Here is a 26502-nt window from a genome sequence, read left to right on the forward strand (position 1 = left end):
TAGCGCCTTGGCTATACTTGTACTTGAGAATCATTGGTAGTATTGTCAACTGTACTCTCTCTTTGTAAATCATATTTGTTGTAATCTTGATCTGTAATTCCAATCATGGCATATATTCCAGTTACACTTACTTCTCGTCCAGTCTTCTGAATCTGAATATGAACCTTATTTCCAGTACATAAGTCTGATTCTTATTTCAGTATCCAAATTCCAGTCTAGTTTCTGATTCCTGTCCAGTCTACTGTCTGAAATCTTCCTACACTAGTAGTAGCTGAAATCTTCTAACACTGGAATTATCTGTCTCAAGAGATTATCTCCAATTCCACTCTCTCTCTCTCTCTCTCTCTCTCTCTCTCTCTCTCTCTCTCTCTCTCTCTCTCTCTCACACACACACACACACACACACACACACACACACACACACACACAAAAACACAACCGTTTTTTGACCTAGTAGACAACAGTTCACTCTTTTGATCATAACTTCTTCATCCGAACTCCGATTTGGGTGAACCTCAATCGAAGAGCACAAAGCCCTCTACGCATTGATGTAAAGATAGAAATTTTAAGAGTTATGTAAGGCATTTCTGTAGTAGCATTTCCAAAGTGAACAGGTTCAAGAAAATTGACTCTCATCTTTTATTTTACATACAATGTCTTCCGGCACACGCAAGGGTTCTTCTTCTTCAACAAGGTCACAACCATTGTGGAAAATGATCCAAAAATCTCTTAAGTGTGGAGATAGCAACACAACCAACCAACCAATGACATCGAAAACCATGATCATGGCGTACTTAGTATCATTGCAAGAGACCGTAAACAAACAAGGCGAAGACTTACGAGCACTTGCAATGGAGAATGGCACACTAAGGGTACTTATGGTTGAGAATGAGAATCTCAAGAGGATACTTGAGATGCAAATGACACATTTGATGCAACTTGAAGAGGAAGTCAAGAAATGTAAATGCTCTCTTGTGGACTTGAATGCTTTGAAGGAGCGGACGAGCAAAGTAGAGCATGACCATGTATTGAAAGAGGAGAAATTTGACACCATGAGCCGGGATGTATGCGACATGAAAAATGTGTGCACAAACAAGTCTTGGGCTGATGTATGTGGTAGCAATGTGGTTTCTAATTCCTCACTCATGAAAACTATAATTCAAACAAAAAATGTTGAGAATGTGGATGTGGAGGAGTTGAAGGAACGAAAGCGACGTTCCAAGAACATTGTTATTCGTGTAATTTTCAAAGAGAAGTTAGACACGTCCTTCTCTTGCCATTGTTATTGAATATTTCTTCAAAACCCACTTTGGCATGTCCGGAGTTATGGTCTATGGAGCACATAGAGTGGGGAAGCAAGGAGCTCCTCGCTCGGGAGAACGGCCAATTGTATGCATCATGCTGGATGAGACAAAGGGAAATATTATACTTGATAATAGTTGGATCTATTTGAGGGATACAAAATGTTTTGTGTGAAAATCATACTATTAAGCAACAAAATATGTATTACAAGGTATATGAGAAAAAGAATAATAAAAACAAGGAGATCTCTCATGAAGAAAATGTGCCCAAGGAGGAGGCAAGTCCCTCGAGCAAATAGGGATGCGTGACCTATGAGACCGAGTTACAATTGAAAATATGCTTTTGGAATTGTAATAGATACCCATGGAATGTGGGGGTTGGCATTGATGAACTAACAAGCAAAGCCGATGTTGTACTTCTTGTTGAAACTTGGGAGCATGATACACAAAGGATTAACGGCTTGGAGGATTAAAATGTACATTCATTGATGTGGTCAAAGAATCTCAAGCAACGAAGAGAACAAGGAGGGGTAGCATGTATGGTTAAGAAAGGATTGGAAGATTTTGTATCAATTGTGAAAGATGACAAGTACAAACGTTATATATGGCTAAAAATTATGACACCAAAAAGAGCACCCATTTTTGTAGCCAGTTGCTACATTCCTCATCATGATTCCCCTTTTATGCTTACATGGATAGAGATCAATCATTTTTTGATTTAGAAGATGACATTGCTTATTTCAAAGGTGAAGGTGATGTTATTGTATTTGGGGATATGAATGCTCGCATAAAAACATTGCAACATGATACTCAACAATTTGATATGCCATACATTTCAAGGGAGTCGGAGGAATTTCACTTGTATGATCGTACTTCAATGGATGAGAAAGAGCCGAATCACCATGGAAAGTTACGTTTACACATGTGTAATAGCACGGGTATGCTCATTGCCAATGGTGTATCTTTGTGGAGTGGAACCAATGGATTTACATGTAGGAGACATAATGGGGATATTGTGATTGACTATATGCTACTCTCCAAAGCCATCATGTATTGCATAAAGAGTTTTATGTTTGGTCAATGGACCCTGGAATCTGACCATCGCACCTTATGTATTGACCTGACCTTTCATGTGGATAAGCAACTAAGCATGATAATATCAGCCAAAGGAAAAAAAAATTATCACTATGTATGGATTTCAAACGGGCACCAATGTACATTGAAATGGTTGAGAAAAAATTATGGATGACAAAGCTTCAATATGATGCACCACTGGAAACTAAATGGAAAGCTTTCAAGAAAGCTATTTGTTCTTGTGCCGAAGAATGATTTTCCATAAAGCATCTCCATGGTATCAACAAAGATAGATCATGCAAAAGGTGGTTTGATAAAGAATGTCAAGATGCTCGAAAGTCCTTGATAAAGCTTGATGCAACTATGAACAAAGACAACTATCAAAGTCATTTGCATACATACAAGGCATTGATTCAAAAGAAGAGAAGAAGATGGGAAGTAAAGGAACAATTGTTTCAAGTCCAAGAAAAGGCACATGCATGTGGAAGATTTTGGACTTGAGGCGCAAGCGGGCTGAGAATTTTGGTAACTTGAGTCTTGTGGATATGTACATACATTGTAGGAAATTATATGAGCAAGCAAATGTTGAAAAAATGTCATTTTATGGTTCACTCCCATGTATGCCCTCTTTTTTTACTATTGAGGATGTATGCAGTGGGCTTGAAAAGTTGGCAACTCGCAAAGCGGGAGAACTTCAAGGTATCAAGCCGGAGATAATCAAATGGACGGGACCATGAGTGGATGTGTGATATGTTCAGCCTTGCACTTCAACATGGTATGCCTTATGATTCGAGTACTAATTGGGTTAAGCCTTTGCATAAAGAACGGGATGTGAAGAATGTAAACAACTACCGGACTATAATGATTGGGTCTCTTATGGCAAAGTTGTTTGGGTGCATAATGGAGATAAAATTGAGTGATTGGGATGAAGAGAATGAGAAGCATGCAAAGGGACAAGCGGGTCTTTGTCGATGCCATAACACCATTGATCATTTTGTCACTCTTCGTATTCTCATGGAGGAAAGTCAGTTGAAAGGCAAGCGATTCTATTGTTTTTTTGTGGACTTTAAGAAATCCTTTGATATGATTCCACGTATTAATTTGTGGAGAAGGATGGAAGAACTCCAAGTGCCAAGTGAGTTTATGCTTGCGGTTTCTCGAATCTATGAGAAGGTGATTTGTCAATTGCGCATGAGAAGATAAGTTTATGCTTGCGGTTTCTCGAATCTATGAGAAGGTGATTTGTCAATTGCGCATGAGAAGATAAGTTTCACAAAATTTTTGTAAGAACTATTGGGGTCAAACAAGGATGTCCGTTGTCACCAACTCTCTTTGGTCTATGTATCGATTAATTGGAACAAATGGTACTTGACTTTATGCAAGAAGAAGGCATTGAAGAGGTCACTATTTGCAATGCGGTAATCATGCTTTTGTTGTATGCGGATGATGTAGTGCTTCTAGCACACACTTTAGAAGATGCACAAAAGCTTATGGTTGTCCTTGAGAACTTTTTCTTGCATAGTGGGCTGATTGTGAATGAATCCAATACAAAGGTTATGCTTGTGAAAACCAACCATAAGGAGAAGCCATGCATTGTGTACAACAATGAGACACTTGAAGTTGTTGAGAGCTTTAAGTACCTTGGCCTTGAGGTTCCGTCCAATCACAAGTGGCACGAATGTGCTATCATCATTTGGAAACATAAAAGAGAGCATATTATGCCTTTGAGAACCTGTATAATGCGGGAAACATCAAGTGTTGGATTCTCAAGAAGTATCTTTTTGATTCATTGGTGACAGCGGTTCTTCTTTATGGAGTTGAAGTGGGGGGCGGGAGCATCTCAAAGTCTACTTGGAAAGAGTTTGAGAATGTCCAAAAGCGTTTTCTCAAAAACTTTCTCCAAGTTAAGACACAGACACCATATATGCTCCTACTTCTTGAGTCGAGATCTCTTCCAATTAAGGTTATGGGCATGGAAAGGTTTGTGGAGTACCTGATAAAGATGCGTCAAAACCCCTCACATCGACCTCCTACAATTGCATGGGAAGCAAGCAAAAAAGTTCAAAAGGCGCATAAAAGCAAGATCTTTAGCACAGGATGGATGCAAGACATAAAGAAGTGGTTTGGGAGATGGGATGCATTACACTTGCTACATGATGCTTCAATTCAAGTGAATGAAGCTTTTCTACAATGCCAATGTATTACGGCTTGGGAGAAATCTGGTGGGTCACGCTTCATACATTACACCACCCATATTGCCTCCAACTAGAAAACCATGTTCTTCGCTGAAAGAGAAAACTATACTCACACTTACATGCTTGAGCCTATCCCCTTGTCGGTGATACGCACTATCGCAACCATTCGGCTTAGCTCCCATTTCCTTCGATGCGAGATAGGGCGTTGGGGCAATGGAGAAGAGTCAAATCAATTGTGCACATTATGCTCACTGCAAGTTCTAGAGTCTGAGTACCACACACTACTCGAGGGCTCACATTTTGGTCACATCCGAACTTGCTTCTCTCACATTTTCAGCCATAACTTAGACCTACACACTTTCCTCTCCTAGTCACAGTGTGGGCTCTCCATGCGACTCTCATCACCACAATTTTGGATCATCGAGAGTCACTCATCAGCCATACACATACTACATCACATGTAACTTTGGTCCATAGGTCATAATTGACCTCCGAGGACGATAATAAAATCTCTCTCTCTCTCTCTCTCTCTCTCTCTCTCTCTCTCTCTCTCTCTCTCTCTCTCTCTGGGTCGGCTTGGGGTCGTCACTTCAACCGGAATGCCAATTTGTTAACTACTATACCAAAGATGACAAGTCGTATGTGTCTACACACATGAGCTCCAGGCAAATTGTTATCCACCCAACACGTGTGTGTGTGTGTGTGTGTGTGTGTGTGTGTGTGTGTGTGAGAGAGAGAGAGAGAGAGAGAGAGAGAGAGAGAGAGAGAGAGGTAGTTTTGAGGGGAGAGGAGGAGCATAAATCTTTTGAATGTAATTGTTATTGTATTGGAACAATTGGAGAAAGAATGAACGTGGAGGCAAAGAGAGTTTGACTCTCTTATATTTTGTGTTTGTGTGTGTGTGTATAGCTATTTTAATTATAATAAATACACACCAATGAACAAGAAGTTCAAAAAGACGACTAGCTAAAGATGTTTAAGCAAAGATAAGTACAAAAACAACTTAGTCTTTGATTCATAACTATACAACATAATAAGAATGAAGTATTATTCCAAATGAGTTTATACAAAGGTATCACAACTATCCCATTTGGATCATCAAGTGTTTTCAAAGTCGGACTGCAGCAAGCTAAACCTTTTTAAGCCAAGATAGAATTCTCAGAAGTAATTTTCTCTTGTGCGAAGGAATGCTTTTCGGTGAAACATATGTCTTGCAAAAGGTCTAAGAAGGATAGCACCAAGAAGAAATGGTCTGACATGGAATGTAGTCAAACCCGAAAACACTTGCTAAGGTTGGATGCAAGCAAAGACAAAGAAGTCTACTTGGAACGTTCACACACATACAAAGCACTTGTTCAAAAAAGAGAAGGTGGGAAGTCAAAAAATAACTTCTTTTAGCGCAAGAGAACGCACATGCATGTGGCAATTTTGGCAAAATCTAAAAGGCAAGCGTGTTGAGAGCTTTGGTGACTTGACTCTTGAGGATATGTATACGCATTGCAAGAACCTCTATGAGCAACCCAATGTTGATAAGATGGATTGTTGTAGCTCCCTTCTGTTTATGCCTCCCTTCTTTACCATTGAAGATGTATGCCGCGTGCTTGAGAAACTTGCTTCTCGCAAAGCAGGGGACCTTCAAGGTGTCAAGGGTGAAATGATTAAATGGACAAGCAAGAAAACACGATATTGGATATGCGATATGTTTAACCTTTCACTTCAGCACGACATGCCTCATGATTGGAGTGCAAATTGGATCAAACCTTTGCACAAAGGAGGAGATGTAAACAATGTGAATAACTATTGCACTATAACGGTTGGTTCTTTGATGGCAAAGTTATTTGGATGTATCATGGAGATGAAGATAAGTGAATGGACTGAAAAGAACGACAAACGTGCGCTTGGCCAAGCAGGTTTTTGAAAGCATCATAGCACTATTGATCACCTTGTCACTCTTTGAGTTCTTATGGAAGTGTCTCAATTGAAAGGAAAAAATTTGTATTGTTGCTTTGTGGATTTGAAGAAAGCTTTTGACATGGTACCGTTGTCGTGTTGTGATACATACATAATGGGAACGCATGCTACAAGATCTATCTTGTAACTTTTTAGATACATAATTATATTTCCTATAATGTACATATGCATATTTAAGTATAATAATAAGCTTTCTATCTCATCTTATTATTTATCTCAAGGGTAACATATTCTTACTTTACCGTCAAAAAATACTATTGGAAATGCGTCAATAGCTCTACCTCTTTAACTCGGGGCAAAAAGCATTGATTCTTTCTTTCTACTATCTCATTATTATCTCACACCCTAGCTAGATCTTATATCTAGGTAACTTCCAATATATATATATTCTATGTATTTTTTATATTTTTTATATTTCTTCCTAAATAGCTACTAGGAAGGAATCAAATCCTAGTGGGACATTAGGTGGCATGATTTTCAAAGATACACCTATTTTAATGCATTATTGCAAGCATGACTACAAAAAATTTATCAAGAAGAAATGTTATGCTTTTATATTGCATGAGGTGGCCATTAAAATCAAATGAAAGTCTACACTAAGGGGACCACAAGAAGACTTTTGCTACCAAAGTTGTATCCTATTTTGGTGATTTTTTTACACAAGGTTCCAATCGGAATTGAAAAAAGTATATAAAATGGGAGTCGTAGCTTTGAGCTGAATTTGCTGCGCATATTTTTACTTTTTTATTTGTAGCCACGGTTGAGGAGATATAATCAAAATACTGGACCCCAGTCTGCCCACATCATGCAGGAACAGCTCATTTCAAACTTTTCCAGTTTTTGTTCACGCTGGCTCTTCTCTTCTTGTGTAAACCCTTGGGGGTTCTCATCAATGGCTTGAAAATCATTCAAACCATTGATGAGAGGAATTCATGAGGGAGTGAGAGTAGTAATGCCTAATTACTTAACCATAAACATAAGCCTAAGCCTACACTTACTCCTAGGGAAAGACTAGCCATTCTTGTAAGCTATCCTTGGAAGATAAGCTCTAATCAAAGAAGGACTTTAACTTGGTGCATGAATCAAGGCTTGAAGTCTTTCCTCTTCTTCTCTCTCCATCAAAAATTCTGAATAACTCCCAAAGGGTTTGTCAAGTAAGATGTGTTTTACTTTGATATTTTATTAGTTTCTTGTTGTTTTCTTTTTCACCTCTAACCCAACATATATCTCTAATCTCATCTCCCTCTCTAACCAAAGCTATCTCTCTCACTCTTGAAAATTCATTCTCACTATAAATTTTAGGTTCTCCTTACTACAGGTACATCTCTCCTCGCAGTATCCTTATTGTCTATGGGCAAGAATAGGGCTTGGAGTCTCTTTGATAAGAAATGGAAGTGTTGATGGTATAGGCGAGCTGGTTCTTCCACTTGCCTTTGGATGAGGTCGGAAAAAGTGGCCTTGTTGATTACTACTTGCCCTTGTTGGTCGGTGATTTGGGCTGACTCATCAGGGACTCATCTTCTTTGATTGTGGACAGTAGTTCATATGTTTTCTGGAAATCCACACCACATGGTTCATGGTCGTAGAAGTCCCTTAAGCCTAGCCTTCTGTTGGCTTCTTTGGTCCTAGCTTTGCAGCTACACCATATATCTCCTTTGGTAGCATTTGCAGTCCTACTTGATGTCCTTCTTCGCTCTTGAACCTGCCAGTGAAAATCGTGGTGTTGTTTTCTTCCAACTGTTCTTTTGACAAGTACGTTGCTTTTGCCGTCTTCACTGAACTTGGGTCTAGTTGGTAGGGTGGCAACTCTTGCAGCTTTTCTTTTTGGGACACCCTTTTCTTTGGCTTCTCGGTTGCTTGCATTGCTCTTGTTAAGGGAATACAGTGTCAAAGTTAGAAAATTCTGCGAATTCCGCTCTGAAATGCCCTAAGTCTAAATTGCTGACAAATGATGTCCGTTTTGCTTCAAATCAATTTTGGAGTATGCATAGATGCATAAAAACATGTACAGATCAAAATGATACAGTTCAGGCAAAAATTACAACAAAAGTAAATAATCGCGATTACTTACACCTGGGGATTTTTGCCAATTTTTTGCATTTTTGACATCATAGGCTTGAAATATATGGCATTTAGGTGCTCTGAGTGAAGTGTGGGCTCAACTGAGTGCATTCAGTGAAAATGGTGCAAGATTTAGGCTTTCAGTCCTCTGAAACAGTAGATATACTGAGATTTTGAGTTTTTGAGATCCAAATTTGCTCAAACTTGGTCAGTGGACTTGGGACGTCATTTTCTTTGGTCCCATAAGTCAAAGTTGTAGATTTCACCCATTTTGGCAAGAAAGTAAATAATCGTGATTATTAACTTTTTCATCAAAATGTACAATTTTTGTTGCAACTTGGTTCTAGGCATGATGTAGACTCTGTGTATGAGATATAGGGTAATTTGGATCAAAATATGTGACAAATAACTCAAAATTTGGATTGGAAAGACTTTGCTGCGTTTTTTGACAATTTCCAAGGTTTTCTTGATCATTTAAACTCATACTTGAAATGTGGCATGTAATAGATGTGTACAAGGGATAGGTGAAGTGAAGAGATCATTTTCAAGCCAAAAAAAGCACACAAGTAAATAAGCGTGATTATTTACAACAGTCAATTTTTTTGCAAGACTTGACAATTTGATGACCAAGACATATTCAATACATCTAAAACAAGTCCTAAATTGAATTTGGTAAAATTTTGTCGTATCGGCATCATTTCATGCTCTTGTCAACTCTGAAATTATCGATTTTTGTGACTAGATGGCATGTGGAGTTGGTTAGTCGCTTTTGAAGCTATGGACTTGTCTGTTACATAGTCCGAATGCTACCAATCCAGTTTTGGCCCATTTGGAGTCAGTTTGACTTCATATGTCAAATTTGACGCTTTGTTGCCTTCGAGCTATTTTTTGTTGTTCGAGAGTTTTCCTTGACTATTTTCATGAAACCATCCATGTACATTGTGTATATACCCAGTTTATAAGCTGTTTGTGGAATCAGAATCCAATTCTGGTATCTGGCAAAAACCTAGATTTTCTAATTGGGACCCCTCTCGACCCTTGCCGAATGGTCATCTGGTGAAATAGAAGTGTTCTATTATATAGGGGCATGCTACAGTTCAAGTCTCACTAAATTTGGTTGAGCTGACAAGCCGCTATGGTCAATTTTGGGTCATAGGAATTCGTGCACTGCTGGGTTTCTAGGGTTTTTTCTTGAGCCTAGACTTGTTGCCCGGCCTTTTAGAATTGATCAATGATAAGCTTAGAGCTTATCCCTCATGTATCTTGTGAGACGGCACTGTAAAAGAGCGACTGTGGACTCCGAAAATCGCATGCAAAGAAGGTCGAGAGCTCTCTTCTCCAAGAGTGACTAGTGGAAATGAGGTGATTTTGGGCTACCTTGGATATCTATACTCGGACTTCCCAAACTATTTTTCCTCAGATTACCGTGTTAGTCCTATTAGGCCGTGAAATCTATGTTAGACTCAAAAATTTCTTCAATCGGGTTCCATTAGCTCATTCTGCAAGAATTTGCGGAAGTAGGCCTTGGAAACCTAATTTAGGCTTCCCACTTCCATCGATCGATTCGATTGAAATTTTTTGTGCCTGTCCACCTTGTCCTTCTGATCATCATCGTATCTTCAGTTTCTTCATCTGAGCTCATTTGCTATTTATTATTAATTTTGACCTGTTTATTGAAAAAATCAAACAAAATAACAAAATGCGCAAAAAAAGCAAAGTGAAAAATCAATAACTATGAAAATCCATTGAAAAACACGACTTTATTGTTTTTTGGTGGATTTCTCCATTTTTAAGTCCCAATATCAAGAAAAATGATGAAAATAACCAAAAACACCATTTTTTGATTATTTTTTGCTAGTATATACACTATTCAAAAAATTTCACGATTAGCCTTGTTATCCCCACCTTCTCTAGAGTTTTCAGTAGATCATTCCATAAGTATGGTCTAAATTTTAACAGTTCTTTTAAAGTAAGAGTGCATTGAATGGGTGTAGACATGATTGAATGGATGTTGTCTACCTCTAGGATCTGTTCCGCTCTTTTTATCTGAGCGGTTTTACACAATATGGATTTGTCTTCGTTATTTCCTAAGTAAGAGGGTAGTGTTTTCAAAGTCATTGGTTTAAACATTCATGAAGCTTCAGAGGCGCAATCCCCATACAAGGATTGTACATCTACGTCCATATCAGGAGGTAGATTGTCTAACCAAACTTCCTCTAGAGGAGATGACTTCAAAGTTAGGCTCCCATCATTAATCTCTCTAAATTTTTCCCATAAGTGTCGTGGCCAGTCTTCTTCTACAAACGGAATTCCATCTAAGGCATCTTTACTGTCTGGCACTATGAGTTCTGGCTCTTTAGTTTCAAGGTGGGGTTCTACCACCACTTTGGATTTCTCTTTACTGGTTCTTACCACATTCTCCTCACGTTTTTGCCATACTCTCGAGCTTGGGTTTTTGTTTTTCCAGCATCTCCTGAGTAATTCTCACCAAATTTTGATAAGCTTCCAACTTAGCTGCTTCTGTATCTAAAGAAGGATAGTTTTTTCATTTCTTTTCCATGTTTTGGCCTACTTTAAGTCCCGCTTGGTAAGCTTCCAAGGCTGCTTTGATTGGCTCAAAAATTTAGTCTACCAAAATTGATCCTCCAGATTTCACGGTGGTTTCCTTGATTTCACTTCCAGTTTCTTTCACTTTTTCCTGGAATAGTTTCTTTGCTTTCTCCTCAATTTCAGCCCTTTGTTTCCGTTTTCTCATCTCATACCTTTTGCTTCTGCTACTCTTGGTCTTTTGAGAGAAAATTTTAGTATTCTCTGACTCATCATAGGAGGTATGTTTCTTTTTCTTAGCCTTGGCTCTGGTGGTTACCTTGATTGGAACAATAGGTTCACTCTCCCATGAGCTACTAGGTATCACTTGGACTACGTTCACTATTGCTTTACCTTTGTTTAAAGGATTTTTTGGGCAATCTTCAAGGAAGTGTCCTCCCTTTTTGTAGCATTGCATACAAAAAGCTTCAACTAGCTTAAGATTCTTGTCAGGCTCTGGGCAAGCTCTCGACATTCATTTTTTCAATGATCATCTGCACCACAGTTATGACAGTTTCCAGTTTTGGCTTAATCATGGGTCTTACCATCGGAGGTCTAACACCTTGATTAGCTACATAGTACATCGGTGCAAGTTCTGGTGTAGTATAAGTCATAGGTTCTTCCATTGGTGGTGGATGTGAATTATACCAATCTCCTTCTACCATTAATGTAGATGGACTAGGCTCAGCATAGGGTGTAACAGGCACTAGCGCTTGTTCATCTATGACTCCCTCTGAATGCATGTACTTTGCAGGCACTGCATTACTAGTCCAGGATATGGAGGTTGTTGACCCAACACAGGTTGAGGTCTTTCCATACACATTGGTGGTCTTTGAGCTGGGGCCATATTAGGATGATATCTGTACATGGGTTGTCCCTGTGGCCTCATAGGCAAACATTCCCATCATACTTTGGTCGGTAATAGCACTCATTGGTCTCATGGTTGGTCCATTTACCCTTGATTGCACACCATTTCTGCGGCCTAATTGGTTGTCCATGTTGAGGTATGCCTTGCCCTGGTCCCCTCATATGTGCTTTTTGCATGTTATTCATCATTTCATTCATTCTTTTGAGCATGTATTCTATGGCTGTAAGCGATGCTGCAGCAACCATTCCCACTTGTGCTGGTTTGGTAGATGCTGTTTTCTCACTTTGATTGTCCTTAGAGACATCTTCTTCATTGAAATATCACAATTGTCTCCTAAGTCAATAGCATCTGGCACTAACACACACTCTTCTAGGGTCATATGTTTCTTGCTATACAATGTACATGAAGTTCTTTGTTTAGCAATCCCTCTAGAAACAATGATACTAATCTTTCTTTTGCATGTATTTCTAGTTATGTGCATCTTGCAATGTATTGTTTCATTCTAGTTACACAATCCCTAATAATAGTCTCAAAAGGTATCGTAGTGTGCTGTAGAGCTCGATCGGTGCGCTCGATGCTAGTGTCGGGTGTCACTCCTCTATGGTAGAGACACCTCACATGTGCGTGTGGCAAGCACGATGGTCCGCGGGAAAACGCTAGACCGTGGGAACGCTCGGTGTCGGGTTGGATGTTGAAAATCAGCCCATGTAAAGAGTGTCACCATCGCAGGCCAATAAAGCATGCATAGGCTCTATGGAAAGCTCTTGAGATGGACTACGCTTTAATATGTGTGTAGACACGACATCTCTAATACCAATTGTAATGTTAAGGAGGGTAGTTCAGTGTGCCATTCATGACAATAACATGCTTGGATAGGTTAGTGTAGAGCTTGAGAGAGAGATAATTGCACAATAGAGTAGATGCAAAATCGGTCGATTATTTTTACCAAAAAGGGAATACAAAGAGCTACTTTTATACAAGCTTGTCACATGGATCTTGCCTTCTACACATGCTTCTCATACACACAAGCTTCTTGCTTACTCACACCTCTTGCCTTCATAAAGATACACACATGTTCCACATGACTTCTAGACTTGGGATTTTTTCTATGAGTGCAAGGTGCAAAAAAACCCACAACCCCAACATCTCTTTCTTGTTCCTTCTTTTTGTTAAGAGAGAATACACTACACGCTAAAAATTTGAGGTTGGAAACCCTTGTTCAAATTTGTGGAAGAGGATGGTCCTTGAACTCCAATAATAGAGGTGTTGCTTCTACCATGCTCATAATTTGAAAGGTTATCAAGATACCTTGGATTCCTTTTCGTGCTTCCCCTTCTTTGGCACTGAATGCTTTCAAGAGTACTTGTCTTCTTCTATCATACCCAATTGAGACCATGTATTCTAAGCATCCCATCACAAACTCCACTCCACATTTCAAGGATATAACCTCTTTGGTGAACTATGTGGGAGATGGTTACGATGGCTTGTATGGCTACACCAAGCAGTTTTCCACAAGAAATGATGTTTTGTGAGAGAGAAACATTGCATGAAATTTTTGAAGGTTCAAGAGTCTTTGCTGATTTTGAGACCATGCCAAGACGGCCTTGACAAGGCTTGTTGTCGAGGTATCTGTGCTAGAATGGTCCTTTGTCAAGATTTCTAAGTAAGTCAATGCCTTGCATGGCTTTCCAAAACAAACTTGTAACAGCTTGCTGCATGCCTTGTATGCTATACCGTGATCCTTGACGTAATGCGCCTAGCATGCCCTTCATAGGCCTTGAGTTTGTCGAACCTGTGCTTGTGAGCCACACAATCCCAAAGGCTTCAACCTTTCTATTTTTCTCGACTCAAAACTTTCAAATTTTGTTTTTGTCAAGGTTGCAAAACCCCAAGGGCTTTGCATCGATGCTCACTTGCAATTTGTCAACCTGCGGATCTCTGCCGTGGGCTGAGGCCCTTATGTGGGTAGGGTGCCCAATTTGGGGTGCCCGCTTGTGAACCCCAAAAACAAAAGGGCGAATAATAAAAAGAAAACAACAATGGCGACCTCAGCAGACTGCACAAAGCAGCGGGATGCAGGGAAATCTAAACGAGGTGCTTCAACCGGCATGGTGCAGAATAGGGACTTGTTTCTCATCCTAGCGCTATCCTCCTGAGCCTGCCTTTGCCCGAATTTGTGTTGCTCGCCGCTCTGCCTTCCTGCGTACAAGGTTTGTTTCTCACAGGCTCCTTGAGAACACCATATCACCATAAGGGACCTTGCCCACGGTCTGCTTCAATAGAGAGAGAGAGAGAGAGAGAGAGAGAGAGAGAGAGAGAGAGAGAGAGAGAGAGAGAGGAACCATGCATGCATCATGCCAAGACCTCCACGCCTTGTTGCCCTTCTTTTCCCCCTTTCCTGAACTCTGATACCAATATAAGACCCGGGGAACTGGACCATGCAACTCTCCATCCAACCTCGCTATATATATAGTCTCGTAGCCGTTCAAACATAGCATCCCTTGATTGCATGTCCGTACTAGCCCTTTGCGTGCCCAGTCTTACCCTAGGCCTGACAACAACGCGATTACTTGGTATGCCTGCGATAGAGTACCCTCCAACAATGTGAATTTTTTTTTTTTGCGACACTACGTCAGAGGGAGGTATGTGTATAAAATCAACTCACTACTCTCGCATTGTGGTGCGACAATTTTCTTTGTCGTGTCACAGTGCAATACACCTGTAGCCAATACAAAAAGTGTCCTTCGTGTCACCTTGTGGTGCGACAACCCGATTAAGAAGTATTCCTGCAATAGAGTACCCTCCGTGCGCAAGAAAAAAATATCGCGTCAAATGTGAGAGGGAGGTTTGCATAAAAAATCAACTCACTACCCTCGCATTGTGATTGTCACACCACAACGAAATATGTTTGTAACCAATACAGAATGTTTCTTCCATGTCACAACAAAGAAATGTTGCCATACAACACGATAAGATAGTATGCCTACGATAGAACACCCTCCTCCTCGCGATGTCGCGTGATAAAAAAATTGTCATGCCACAACACAACGGGGGAGGTATGCATACTAAATTCCCTCACCACCTCGCGTTGTGCCACGTAATTTCAATCTTGCGCCACAATGCAAAGTAAGTGGTGCTCTTGGTCGAGGCCCCTCCATATCCCACTATGCCGTGACAACCATGTCACTCCCCCAAGTCAACGTGCATGATGATGTCACTTGTCCTCCATGTGGGTGGTGCACACTTCCCAAGGCAAATCATCTCCCACAATCAACGAGGCTAATAAAGGCAATCGCCACCTTTTGAAAATCCCACAATTCATAATGTCTATGTGCATATATAACGTCTCTTTTTTTGTAGAAGCCATTGTTTGGTAAGACCTCTGTCCTCCCCTCTCAGAGAAATACGTCTGTAACCAATACAGAATGTGTCTTCCATGTCAAGACAAAGAAATGTCGCGCTACAACCTGATAAGACAGTATGCCTACGATCGATAGAGCACCCTCCCCTCGCGTTGTCGTGTGATAAAAAAATGTAACGCCGCAACACAATGGGGAAGGTATGTAGACTACCTCATGTTGTGCCAGTACAATTTCAATGTCATGTCACAATCCAAAGTAAGTGGTGCTCTTGGTTGAGGCCACTCCAGATCGCACTGTACTGCGACGACCATGCCACTCCCCCAAGTCGATGTGCACAATGATGCCACGTGTCCTCCATGTGGGTGGTGCACACTTTCCAAGGCAAATCATCTCCCACAATCAACGAGGCTAATAAATGCAATTTGAAAATACCACACCACAATTCATAATGTCTACGTACATATATAATGTCTCTTTTTCTTGTAGAAGACATTGTTGGTAAGACCTTTGTCCTCCCCTCTCAGAGCCACCTTTCGTGCTTCTGCTCTCTTATTATTCAATTTTCTCCTTTCCATTCCATTGTTTTTTTTCTCTGTAAAATTTGGGCTTTTCATGGCTCGCACGAAGCAGACAACGAGGAAAGTATACCTGCAATGCGGGCAACCATTTTCTTCACATGTTGCAAGAGAAACCCTGCCTAATTTATGCGCAACTATGCGAAGTCAAAGGTATGAGCAGAGCGGCAACGTTCTATATGAAGTCCACAAACTCTAGAGGCACATTTCACTTGCTATCCCTAAGGGCTAGGTTGTATGGTCTCTACCCTCCAAGTCTTTACCCGTTTGCTTTTATCGGCAGCCTCCCATCAAATCATACTTAATGAGCAGCAACCCATGAAAAGTCAAAAACTCCTATGTTATTTTATGCATTATTACAACATTTGTCGAGCTTTTTGAGCGAAAAATATTTTTGCAATGCTTTTTTCTGCCTTTGACTGGTCTTTTGACTGTAATCATGATGCGGCCTTCACCTGTGGGTAGTCAGTTGATAACGAAGGAACGTCGAAAAGCAACTTGCAGGCGACCTAGCCCTAAGCTGTCTTTTAAGAGAGTTGTGTGTGAGATTTGCGAACAAGCCAACCTCAATTTTAGGTGGGCCAGAAGCGTAATGGGTTGCTTACCTCAATTTTAGGTGGGCTAGAAGCGCAATGGAAGGCAACCGAAAAATTTCTACTTTAGCTTGTTCAAGATAGCTACGCACTTGCCCATGCTCATAGAGTGAGTGATACCTCGGGATATCAATTCTGTAAGGCTCTTGTTGTTTATGTACGACAAGACCCTTGTGCCAATGTCAATTTCCAATAGGAAAATGGACAACATTTTGACAATCTCGCCAATTAGTGAAGTGAAGATAACGGAAGTGAGTAACCACCCAACACACTTATGGCACACATCTGAATGTGGAACGGGTCCAAGAACCAGAAGATGAAGAGCCCGACGTTGCTGAGTCAAATGAGGGCGAGATAGCATTGGCTATCAATGAAGACAACAAAGAAGCCCTTCTCTTCCTTTGTCCCCACTTTTACATTGCCTTTTTTGTATGGGGACGTATTTTGTACTTTCCATTTGGACCTCAAGAGATTACCATACAATGAGAGAGTGCCAGGGAGCTGACAGGATCCTCAACAAAGACTGTTGTAGGTCTCTTGTCTCTTGCTGCACGTCTAGGCGACATTGCAAATGTTCAAATAACTCCAAATTTCAATTGGGAGATAGGTTCCTGCCAAGAGCTTGAGCTCACCACCGTGATCGCCAAAATGGAATGACATGGTCACTTTTGACAACTATTCCACGTTAGATAGAATTAGATGTCAAATTAGAGGGAGAACCAGATTCATACTTCAGACAAGTACGAAAATCAGATATGGACTGAAATGAAAGTACAAAGTCAAATACTGGACACCAGAATTGGAGTTGGTATATTCAGATGCTAAAGGGAAGTACAACTAGCACCAAGTACTACTAATTACAATAGTTAAATGATAGTAAGAGCAATAGCTCAATGATTACAAAGACTCACTACTAGCCTACGGAGTGAAAAATCCTCAAAATGAAGTAGCGGGTCCTATTTATAAGTACCTGGATTGGGCTCTGACTAATTGTACATTGTTATTGTTGCGGCGGGAATTACAACTGATAAATACCAGATCCGACTATGTGCAAGCGCCTGACTAAGGCCCGTTCCCACCATCTACATAGCGAAGGAGAGAGAATATGGGAGTCAGGGGTTGGGTGGACGGTTAAAACTCTCCCATGCAATCTTGGAGTGGGTTTGAACCCCCGACCTAGCACTGATGATTCACTTTTGTCGATGACGCTGTCCATCCACACACAGATTAGTTTTGAACTCAAGGTGTTACAAACAGGAACATGAGTTAACAAACTGTGGCCAGCAGAATCGATGTTGAGGGCATATCGAGCAGTATGAAGCATTGGCGTCTACGGTGTCTTCTGCCCTTGCAGGTATGGGTCTAGCTGCAACTCAGCAGAGCTCTCTATGCAGCTCTCCCCGTTTATCGACACAAACTGCTTTCTTCAAGGGCTGGGGCATCGATACAGATGGTTTCCGCAAGATCATATCTGCCTTTCCACAGGCTTTGATTCTGAATCCAGATACAGACCTCAAGGTTTCCATTGCCCACCTAGAAGCGGCACTTGGCAAGAGTCTTCTCGCAGAATGCATTCTGTCATGGCCGTCGCTCTTGGGCTTGGGGTTTCGGCTTAATCTACACAAAAATTAGATTTGAGGATCATAGATCAAGGTTTAAAGCCTGCAAGACCAGGTTTAGGATCCGTGCAGCATGAATTATGGAAAGGGGGCTCTCAAGAAGTACATTCTTTTGAAAAATAGTACAAGATTGTGCGAAGGGTTGGAGTGTTCAAGCCAGGGGGCAGTTTTTGATTCAAGGTCTACCCATATATGGTTACCTCAGCAGGAATTTTCCAACAAGCTTGACTTCCTCCTGAAATATGGGTTCAAGAGGAATATTAGATTGTTAGCCAGGGCCTTATTTTGTGCCTTGCACAAACGCAAGGAAGACATAGACGCGATTGCGTACACTCTCATGAGCCTTGGCCTGTCGCTACACTCTCATGAGCCTTGGCCTGTCGCTCAAACATGCTGGCCACCTTATCAAATTGCAACCTCCTATCTTGCAGCTTAGACCTGATGAAGTCACTCAAAAGCTCGATTATATTCTCAATTACCTTAGCTTTTCAACTGAGGATCTTTTCAAGTATTCGTCGTTTATGCTCTACACTCTAGACACACACATCAGACCTCGCTACTTAATGCATGCATGGATTAAGTCAAAACGTTTTCTGTGTTGAAATTTCAAGCTGGACTACATTATGTCAATGCCTGAGAGGGATTTTTCAAAAAAATTTGTGGAATGTCATAAGGGAGGTGTCAATATGTATCACAAGTTTATGCAAAGTGGAAAATAAGAATGGGGAGCTTGCATTTGAAGTTTGAGTGCATTGAAAGAATCAGTTGTTCACACGGACTTTTGGTAGTATATGCCTACTAGAAAGTGAAGTGACAAAGGACATTCTCTCAAAGATGGAAAGACAGTTCTTTAAGGGGGAATTGGTGTCAAGTAATATGATGGGTCTTTAAAATATGGAGGCTGTATTGACTGCAGAAAGTTGTTGAACCTTGTGCAATGAGCTTTGTGGCAGTACATTTTGCAATGGAGGTGGCTGACAAGGTAAAAATTACATGTGCAGGGTCTGCGCATATGACTGGAAATTTTGCTTCTCCTTGAGAAGTCTCCACAGGTCAGAAAGGTCCATTTCGACTACTGGATAAAGTGGTTTTCTCATTAATGGATTGAGGGAGTTTTGTAAAGTACCGCCAGGGGCGTTCGACTTGAGGGCCAACATCTACAAGTGCGAATTGTGATCTCTCAAGTCTTTCAGTGGCAGTTTACTTGTTTTGGTGGGCCATTCGTCCAGCGGGTGATTACAGTACAATTCAGGTAGGCTCCGTGGTACAACTCCTCTCGATCTCAAGCTTGATCTTTCGATATGATCAGGGTGTATATGGTAACAGGTAACAGCAGTTGATTAATGTGGGACTAGATAGTGGAAAGCACGAGAGGTTACTGTGTTATGCCAGCCTGGTCTTTCAACATGACACTTCATTCATGCCAGCTATTGGGAGCTATGGGAGAAGCTCATAATTTTCTGGGGTGTCCGAATTACTGATTATTTGCTCAGCTATTAGGATCTACCACTTGGCAAGCTTGATTGTTCCCAGCTCCATTTATTAACGGATACACGATTGGATAACCAAATGCTTCCGCAAAGTGCCATCCATGTTAAGAGTGACAGGGGTTTCTATCCTTGCCCCAGAATCAGCCCCAAACGCAGATAGCCTTGACTCAGGTTTGTGTTCCTTATCTTATTGGAGACTCTCAATGGCAGTATGTGATAAAGCAGGTGACATTGTAGTTATATTTAATGACTTTATCTACAAATGAGTGTAATGTTAATTTATGTTTATAAATGTCAGTCTCGGATTGTGTGCTCTGGAATGTCTCTGTGCTCTCTATGGTCTGAACGTGATGTGATTTTACTCTCGAAACCTATTCTGAATGATGTCAGCTTGCTAGATTTTAAGCCTCTTTCTAGAGGACTGCCACTTAGTATTGATGATGATCTGGTGCTATTGGGTATGAGCCAACTTACTTTGCCCACAATGAGTATGCTTGCCTGCAGAAAATGTCAAGCTGTCCTAATCAGCAGGAGAGGTGTTACGGTTAGAATGATGTCCTTGTCGGAAGTGCAAGGCCCAAATAGACGTGCTTTAAGGGCTTTTGAAGCTGGCATTGAATGTGGCTGGCCCCCACAATTTGTGGCAAGTTCAAAAGCTGGATTGCTTATGCTAGCTAACAACATTGACAACTTCTTTCAGGTGAGCAGTTGCCAGAAGATAGATAGCTGGCCAGATTTTAGGTGGGTTGCAGGTGGGAATTTGAACGACGCCAAGGTGGAAAGCCATTTCACTTTTATATAGACCATCAAACACTTTTCTTTTTTATTAACAAGGTGGTGATTCAAGGACGATTAATTAGATGGATGCTGTCCTGCTGGAGTTTGAATTGAAGATCTTCCATAAGCCAGGACATGCTGACTTTTTTCAACTGCATCACTGCGAGACGAATCAGTCGGTGTTGAATTATTCCAGAATATGGCAATGGATGAGCCATATCCAGAGGGACAGGATGTGTATAATTTTCTCTAGTTTGGAGGATTTCCAGAGGATTGGTCCCAATCCATCAAGAAGGCTGTGATTATCAAAAGCTTAAATTCACTATCATAGCTAGGCATTGATGGAGTTCTGAAGAGTTGTGTGTCAATGCAGGCAGGATGCAAAACATTATTGAGGCTCATAGTGGGAGCTCAAGAGGACATTTTTCCATTGATATCACTTACAAGAAGATTTTATAGGCAGGGCCATGGTGGGAGAGTATGATGCCAAATGTTAGGGTCATGGTGGAAGAGTATGATGTCAAATGTCAGATTTTTGCAAAACATGTGATTTTTGCAAAGAGTGGAGCATGCATGGCTTCAATTATAATAACTATGAGAAGGGTGCGAGACCCCACGACTATTTCTTCAACCCCTGCACACCCAGAGCCTTCTCTTGCAGACATTTCTCTTGCATCCCCTTCACCTTCAGCTGTTGGACATCCCGACACTTCAGCGTACTTTACATCACCATCATCATCAAGTGTCTCCACACAGATCTTGTCGTAGAGTACAACTATGGTGAAAAGAGGCATCATGACTTCTCAAGCTATGCAGGCATCGATTAATGAGAAAACTCAGGAGATTGTTGAGTTACAAAAAGGTTTGGTACGAGTCGAAGCACAATGCACCGCGCCTGACCAGAACATAAGCAAATATGTGTTTCAGGAAAGGGAGAGAGAATTATTACAGATCGGGGATGTGCAGGTGGTAGTAGAAGCTACCAAGTTAACATTTGATGACACTATTATCCAACAAATTATAGATACCTTCGAGTCTGATACATAAACAATCATCATTAATGGAAGAAATCTTCAGATGATTGTTGCAACCATTTTACATGTATTTAGTTTATCGTTTGATTAGAAATCCCAACTGTACACACTAGATACCATTAGCAATTTTTTTGAATGAAACTGCTTAGAGAAAAAAGAAACACAAAGGTGGGGTGATGCATCCTAGTGTCATCATTGAAGAATATGACATCATACAAGTTTGCAGGCAATTCGACATATGTGCCTGAAAAGCTTTTCAGTATGCTTCTGCTAGAACTGTGAACAATAAAGCATCCATCAATCTGTGTTTCATCCTATTTAGTAGTGTGTCACACAAGTAGCTAAGGTTAAAACATAGAAACTGTTCAAAGCTTCGTATGTATGACAATTTCTCTATTGGCAACCAATATTCCAATCCATGTGAATGTCCAGAATGTTATGTTGAAGATCAATGGAGTCGAAGTACCAAAGGACTAGACCAATGCTATGGAATATCAGACGCAACAAACAACTCTAGTCATTGTTGGAACCAAAAGAGACTTGGGCAAGGATGATGCTAGTACATTTAAACGGCCAACAAAGAAATAAAATTTGACCAAAGAGTTCTGGGATCATCTCAATGCCTTTAGTAAGAAAACTCCTGCCACATCAAGTGTTGAGAAAACAACAGAATTTGTTCTGAAAAAGATTCTGGAACTTCGACGACAACGGCGTTGCTAGGTACCACCCAGAGACTACAATTGATTTGCATAAAGTTCAGAGTGAGCAAGCATGTGTGAGTAGCCTGCTACTTGTTACTTCTACCATCATTGAAACAACAGTGGATAAGCTGCAAGCACTCCAAAGGACTAAACTGGTGGGCAATATGTTTATTGATGCATCGTAGAAATTGTCAATACCATATAAAGCTCTAGTACTCACATGCAGGACTGACAAGTCAAATATAGAGACCATCATAGATGGATGTGCAACAACAATCAAAACACGGTGGAATACCATAGTAAATGCCATTGGTGAAAAGGATCAAAGATTGGTGACTACAATATCATCAATCCATCTTCACTAATTAATCTTTTGTAGATAATCTTATGTTTCTCATCAATTATACCTTGTATGAGGCCACACCATGTTTCATTTATAATTCATAAGAAAATGTAAGTAATTACAACAATGCTAGGTTGGACACAATTTTCATGAACATCACATCGCATACAATTCACTGAAGAGAGAGAAAGAGAGAGAAGTTTTTTGAATGTATTCAAGATCAAGTATGTTCATGAGAAAGGCCCCAAATTTTTTTTTTGCAAAGCTTATAAATGAGATAGATTAACTTCTATATCTGCAAAGCCTTTACTTGAGAAAAAAGTGAGTATTGCCCACTACATGATTTGCTTTTTGCAAGAATCACCCTGCTTTGAACTGGATGGAACATCTCCAAGATTCGAGCTTCAAAGAGTATTTTGGTCATGTCTCTAAACTATTTAATAGCTTGCTTTACTAACCAAGTCTTTCTCACGGATCTTGGAAGCTTTCATTGAGACTTGGAGCAATTTATTGGTATACTTTATTTATTTGCATGCTTATCTGGCTTCGCCACTGCTTCATCATTCCTTCGAACTTGATTATTAGCATGCTTATCTTGTTTCGCCACTGAGTCATCATTCCTTTGAACTTGATTAGTTTTGATATCGTTGTCTTTTGTTCTATCTCATTCAACACATTCTTTCAGAGCGCCTTGCTCTACTCATATCATTCTTTGATCTGATCTATAATCTTGATATATAAATGTTGTTCAACCGGTTCATTGTACTTGGGGTATAAAGCAAGGGATACATCAGCACAAGGAAATCAGATACCGCTTCAATGTAATTCAAAACCATATGATTCTCTTGTTGCATCATCTTTCTTAGAATGCGAACTAGGTGGAACAGGTTCTTGGAGGTTCATTCTGATTTTTGGGCCTTTGCTATTAGACACATTGTTCTCCAGAAGAATTGTCACCTTCTATAGAGTCCATTGTAGCGCCCTAGCAATTTGCATCTTTGTGAGGAGAGCATGCATCTCTAATCCGGATATCTTTCATACACTTATAGGATGGGCTAGTAGCATCTTCAACTAGATTTACATTCACCGTAGTCAGTTGTTAACCTTAGGGTTTACTAGTAAATCGTCTTTTGTTATGTCCAAAATTTGAATTGCATTCGGGTGTGGGGATATGCATTCATGGTAATTAATAATCTTCCATTGTCCCCACAAACAACATATGAAACCTCTCCAGATCTGAATATGCATCATCATCATGTAAGAAATTCTAAATTGGAGGGCCTTCTCTCGACATAAGCTCTTGTTCAAACTTAAATATTGATTAGAATATTCTAGGTCAGGCTCTACATTTAGCTCTATCAGCACTGCCTTTCCTTTCTCTACCCTGGTCAACGCTTTGCTCTATTGTTGGCATGTTGGAGGTTTATCTGGTGTAGCCTCTGATTATCCTTGTTTAATCAGGTTATCCTGATGTTATCCTTGCTCACGTGATTGGTCCATAGGACCCTTGGTTCCTTTGTGTGTGAGGCTTGACTGGTTGCCCCTTTTGCCGAACCTGGGGGTGGAGGAGGTTGGTCATAGTCCTTCTTATTTGAAGTTCCCGTCCCGATCTCCCTCTCTTTATCTTGCTCATCATCTTCATTTTTTTCATCTTCATCCACATTGTGAGTGAGATGTTCAATGGGGTTCGATTGGCCAATGCCAATATAAATTGAAGCTTTCTCTTCTAGGTCCTCCTTTATGATATTCACCAGGTTCCGCAAGCATTTGAAATTCACAGTGAGATTGTCAACCGTATCACATATATCCACCAACGATTGGTAAATGTACTCTTCCAAGATAGATTGTTTCAAAACAGTATATTCTTCTTCGAAATAATTAAGAGCAACAATTTTCTTGTCTAATTGCACCCATTGCACATCCATATCCTTAGTCTCCACTTATATGGAGTCATAGTGGATTTTTGAGTCTTCAGGTGTTCCGCCTCTTGTTGAAGTGTCTTGATGGCATTCTGATCCTATTCATGTCTACATTATGCATTAAATAAATATTCTTTTATTGAAATGATCGCTTCCTGTTGTTCTTCTGACTTGAGGATCTCTCTTATCAGCTCTTCCTCCAGACGGGTTATGTCAGACTGCTTGACGAAAGTTTAATCTCGTGTGATTTTTGATGAAGTCCTAATCTTTTTGTATAGATGAAGATGGATCCTAATGCTTCTGTGACTTATACCCTAGGAAGACAATCTTGACACGTACAAGGTAAACAATTGTATGCACGTTTGTGATGTTGTGATACTCTAAAGAATTTGAAAATCACGGTTAATAAATATGTTTTAGATCCACCATTATGGAGGGACCCAATCACAACCATGGAGATCATTAATTTTCTCGAGGACTTGGATGTAGCAAGATAACAATGCTTATTAATAAAATAATTAAGTTTGATTTTGAAACTTAGAACTTTTTATTTGGTTGTAGGTGACTATTTTATCCATAGCTACGTCCATATTGATATTGAGATAAAAGTCAAAGCATGCATTCTCATTGCAGAGTTAGGCAGACCCTACCCAATCAATGTTGTGCTTGTTGAGAGCCTTAGTCATGGTGCTTGGTCCTTTCACGTTTTTGTTTTAGGGTCTCTTTCTTCAATTATTTGCCAATGTGTCTTACATCGCGGACCATGGGTGTTTTGATACTGAGGTAGAACATGTCTTAGGCTACGCTTTAGAGGGTAGAAAGCTTAAGTTTCTATGTGCTATGCATAAATATTGTTTTGGGCATTGTTATATTTTGGACATAAAAAATTTCACCCACTCTTTATATGTCTATGAAGTTAGTTTTTGTGTTTCAAAGGTTTTGTCTAAGTCACCACATAAAGGTTTTCATTAAAGCTTACAAAGAATCAAACATTGTCATCTCAAATATTTATTTTTAAATTAGATGTATCATTTTATAAAATTATTTACAATGGTTATTCTATTGCCAAAGACGATGCCACTTTCCTGATACTTTTAAATGGTGGCGCCATTTATATGTATAGAGGTGCCACCTATGGTGGCAACATAGTTCCTGTGTTAGAACTTTCTAAAATGGTATGTTTAATTTAATAATAAGCAATTGAGAAGACAACGTTCGACTCTTTGCAAGCTCTGATAGACACCTATATGTAGTGACTTAGGAAAATGCCTTCACAGCACAAATTAACTTCACACATACATATAGAGTAGGTGATATTACTTATGTCCAAAATATAAAAATATCAAAAACAATATTTATGCATAACACAAAGATTCAAACTTTCTACCTTCTAAAGAGTAGCCTATGACATGCCCTATCATGGTATCGAACCATCCATGGTCCACAATTTAAAACACATCGACCAATCACTGGAGGAAGAGATCCTAAAACAAAAATACATAGGGACCAGACACCATGACTAATGCTTTTAGCAAACACATAATTGATTGTGCAGGTTTTGCCTAGCTCTGTAATGGTGATGTTTGCTTTGACGTTTATCTGGATTACAACCTGAATATTGTAGAACAAGCTTGGATTATATGAGGCTTCATATATACCCACCAACAAGAATTGTAGGTAATATTATAACCTACGTCTATAAAAAATCTATCAGTTTAGATAGATACAAAATAGAATCTAATTAAATTGCTGATAAATATATTTACTTTGCTATGATTAAGTTCCTAAGTAGATTAATAACCTCCATTCTTGTGATTGGAGCCCTTTATAATGGTAGATCTAAAACACAGTTGTTGATTATCAGCTCCAAATTCATTAGAGTATCACAACATCACAAATGTATATACAATCTTTTACCTGAATGTGTCGAGGTCGCCTTTCTAGGTAGAAGTCACGGAGGCATTAGGATATATCTTCATTCATACAAAAAGATTAGGAATTCGTCAAAAAGCACATGAAGTAAATAAGGAGCA

At 40.0% G+C, this 26502-nt stretch overlaps 1 protein-coding gene across 2 annotated transcripts; it reads left to right on the forward strand.

The window, feature by feature from the left end:
- The first annotated feature begins 16432 nt into the window (after window positions 1-16432).
- LOC147444758 (uncharacterized) lies at window positions 16433-20010 on the forward strand. Of its 2 annotated transcripts, XM_086527292.1 has the most exons (4): window positions 16433-16569; window positions 17908-17940; window positions 19207-19257; window positions 19338-20010. In XM_086527292.1, exons 1-4 carry the CDS (start codon window positions 16433-16435, stop codon window positions 19459-19461), a joined length of 345 nt encoding a protein of 114 aa, XP_086383418.1. In that variant the 3' UTR covers window positions 19462-20010. The 2 variants fall into 2 exon arrangements, 1 of the variants encoding a protein (XP_086383418.1); XR_015190066.1 differs by lacking the exon at window positions 16433-16569 and having other exon boundaries at window positions 17763-17940; window positions 19207-19457; window positions 19532-20010.
- The last annotated feature ends 6492 nt before the right edge of the window (window positions 20011-26502 follow it).

The sequence above is a fragment of the Adiantum capillus-veneris genome, chromosome 13, assembly GCF_014529385.1.
Source record: "Adiantum capillus-veneris isolate H3 chromosome 13, ASM1452938v2, whole genome shotgun sequence".
Taxonomy (NCBI): Eukaryota; Viridiplantae; Streptophyta; class Polypodiopsida; order Polypodiales; family Pteridaceae; genus Adiantum; species Adiantum capillus-veneris.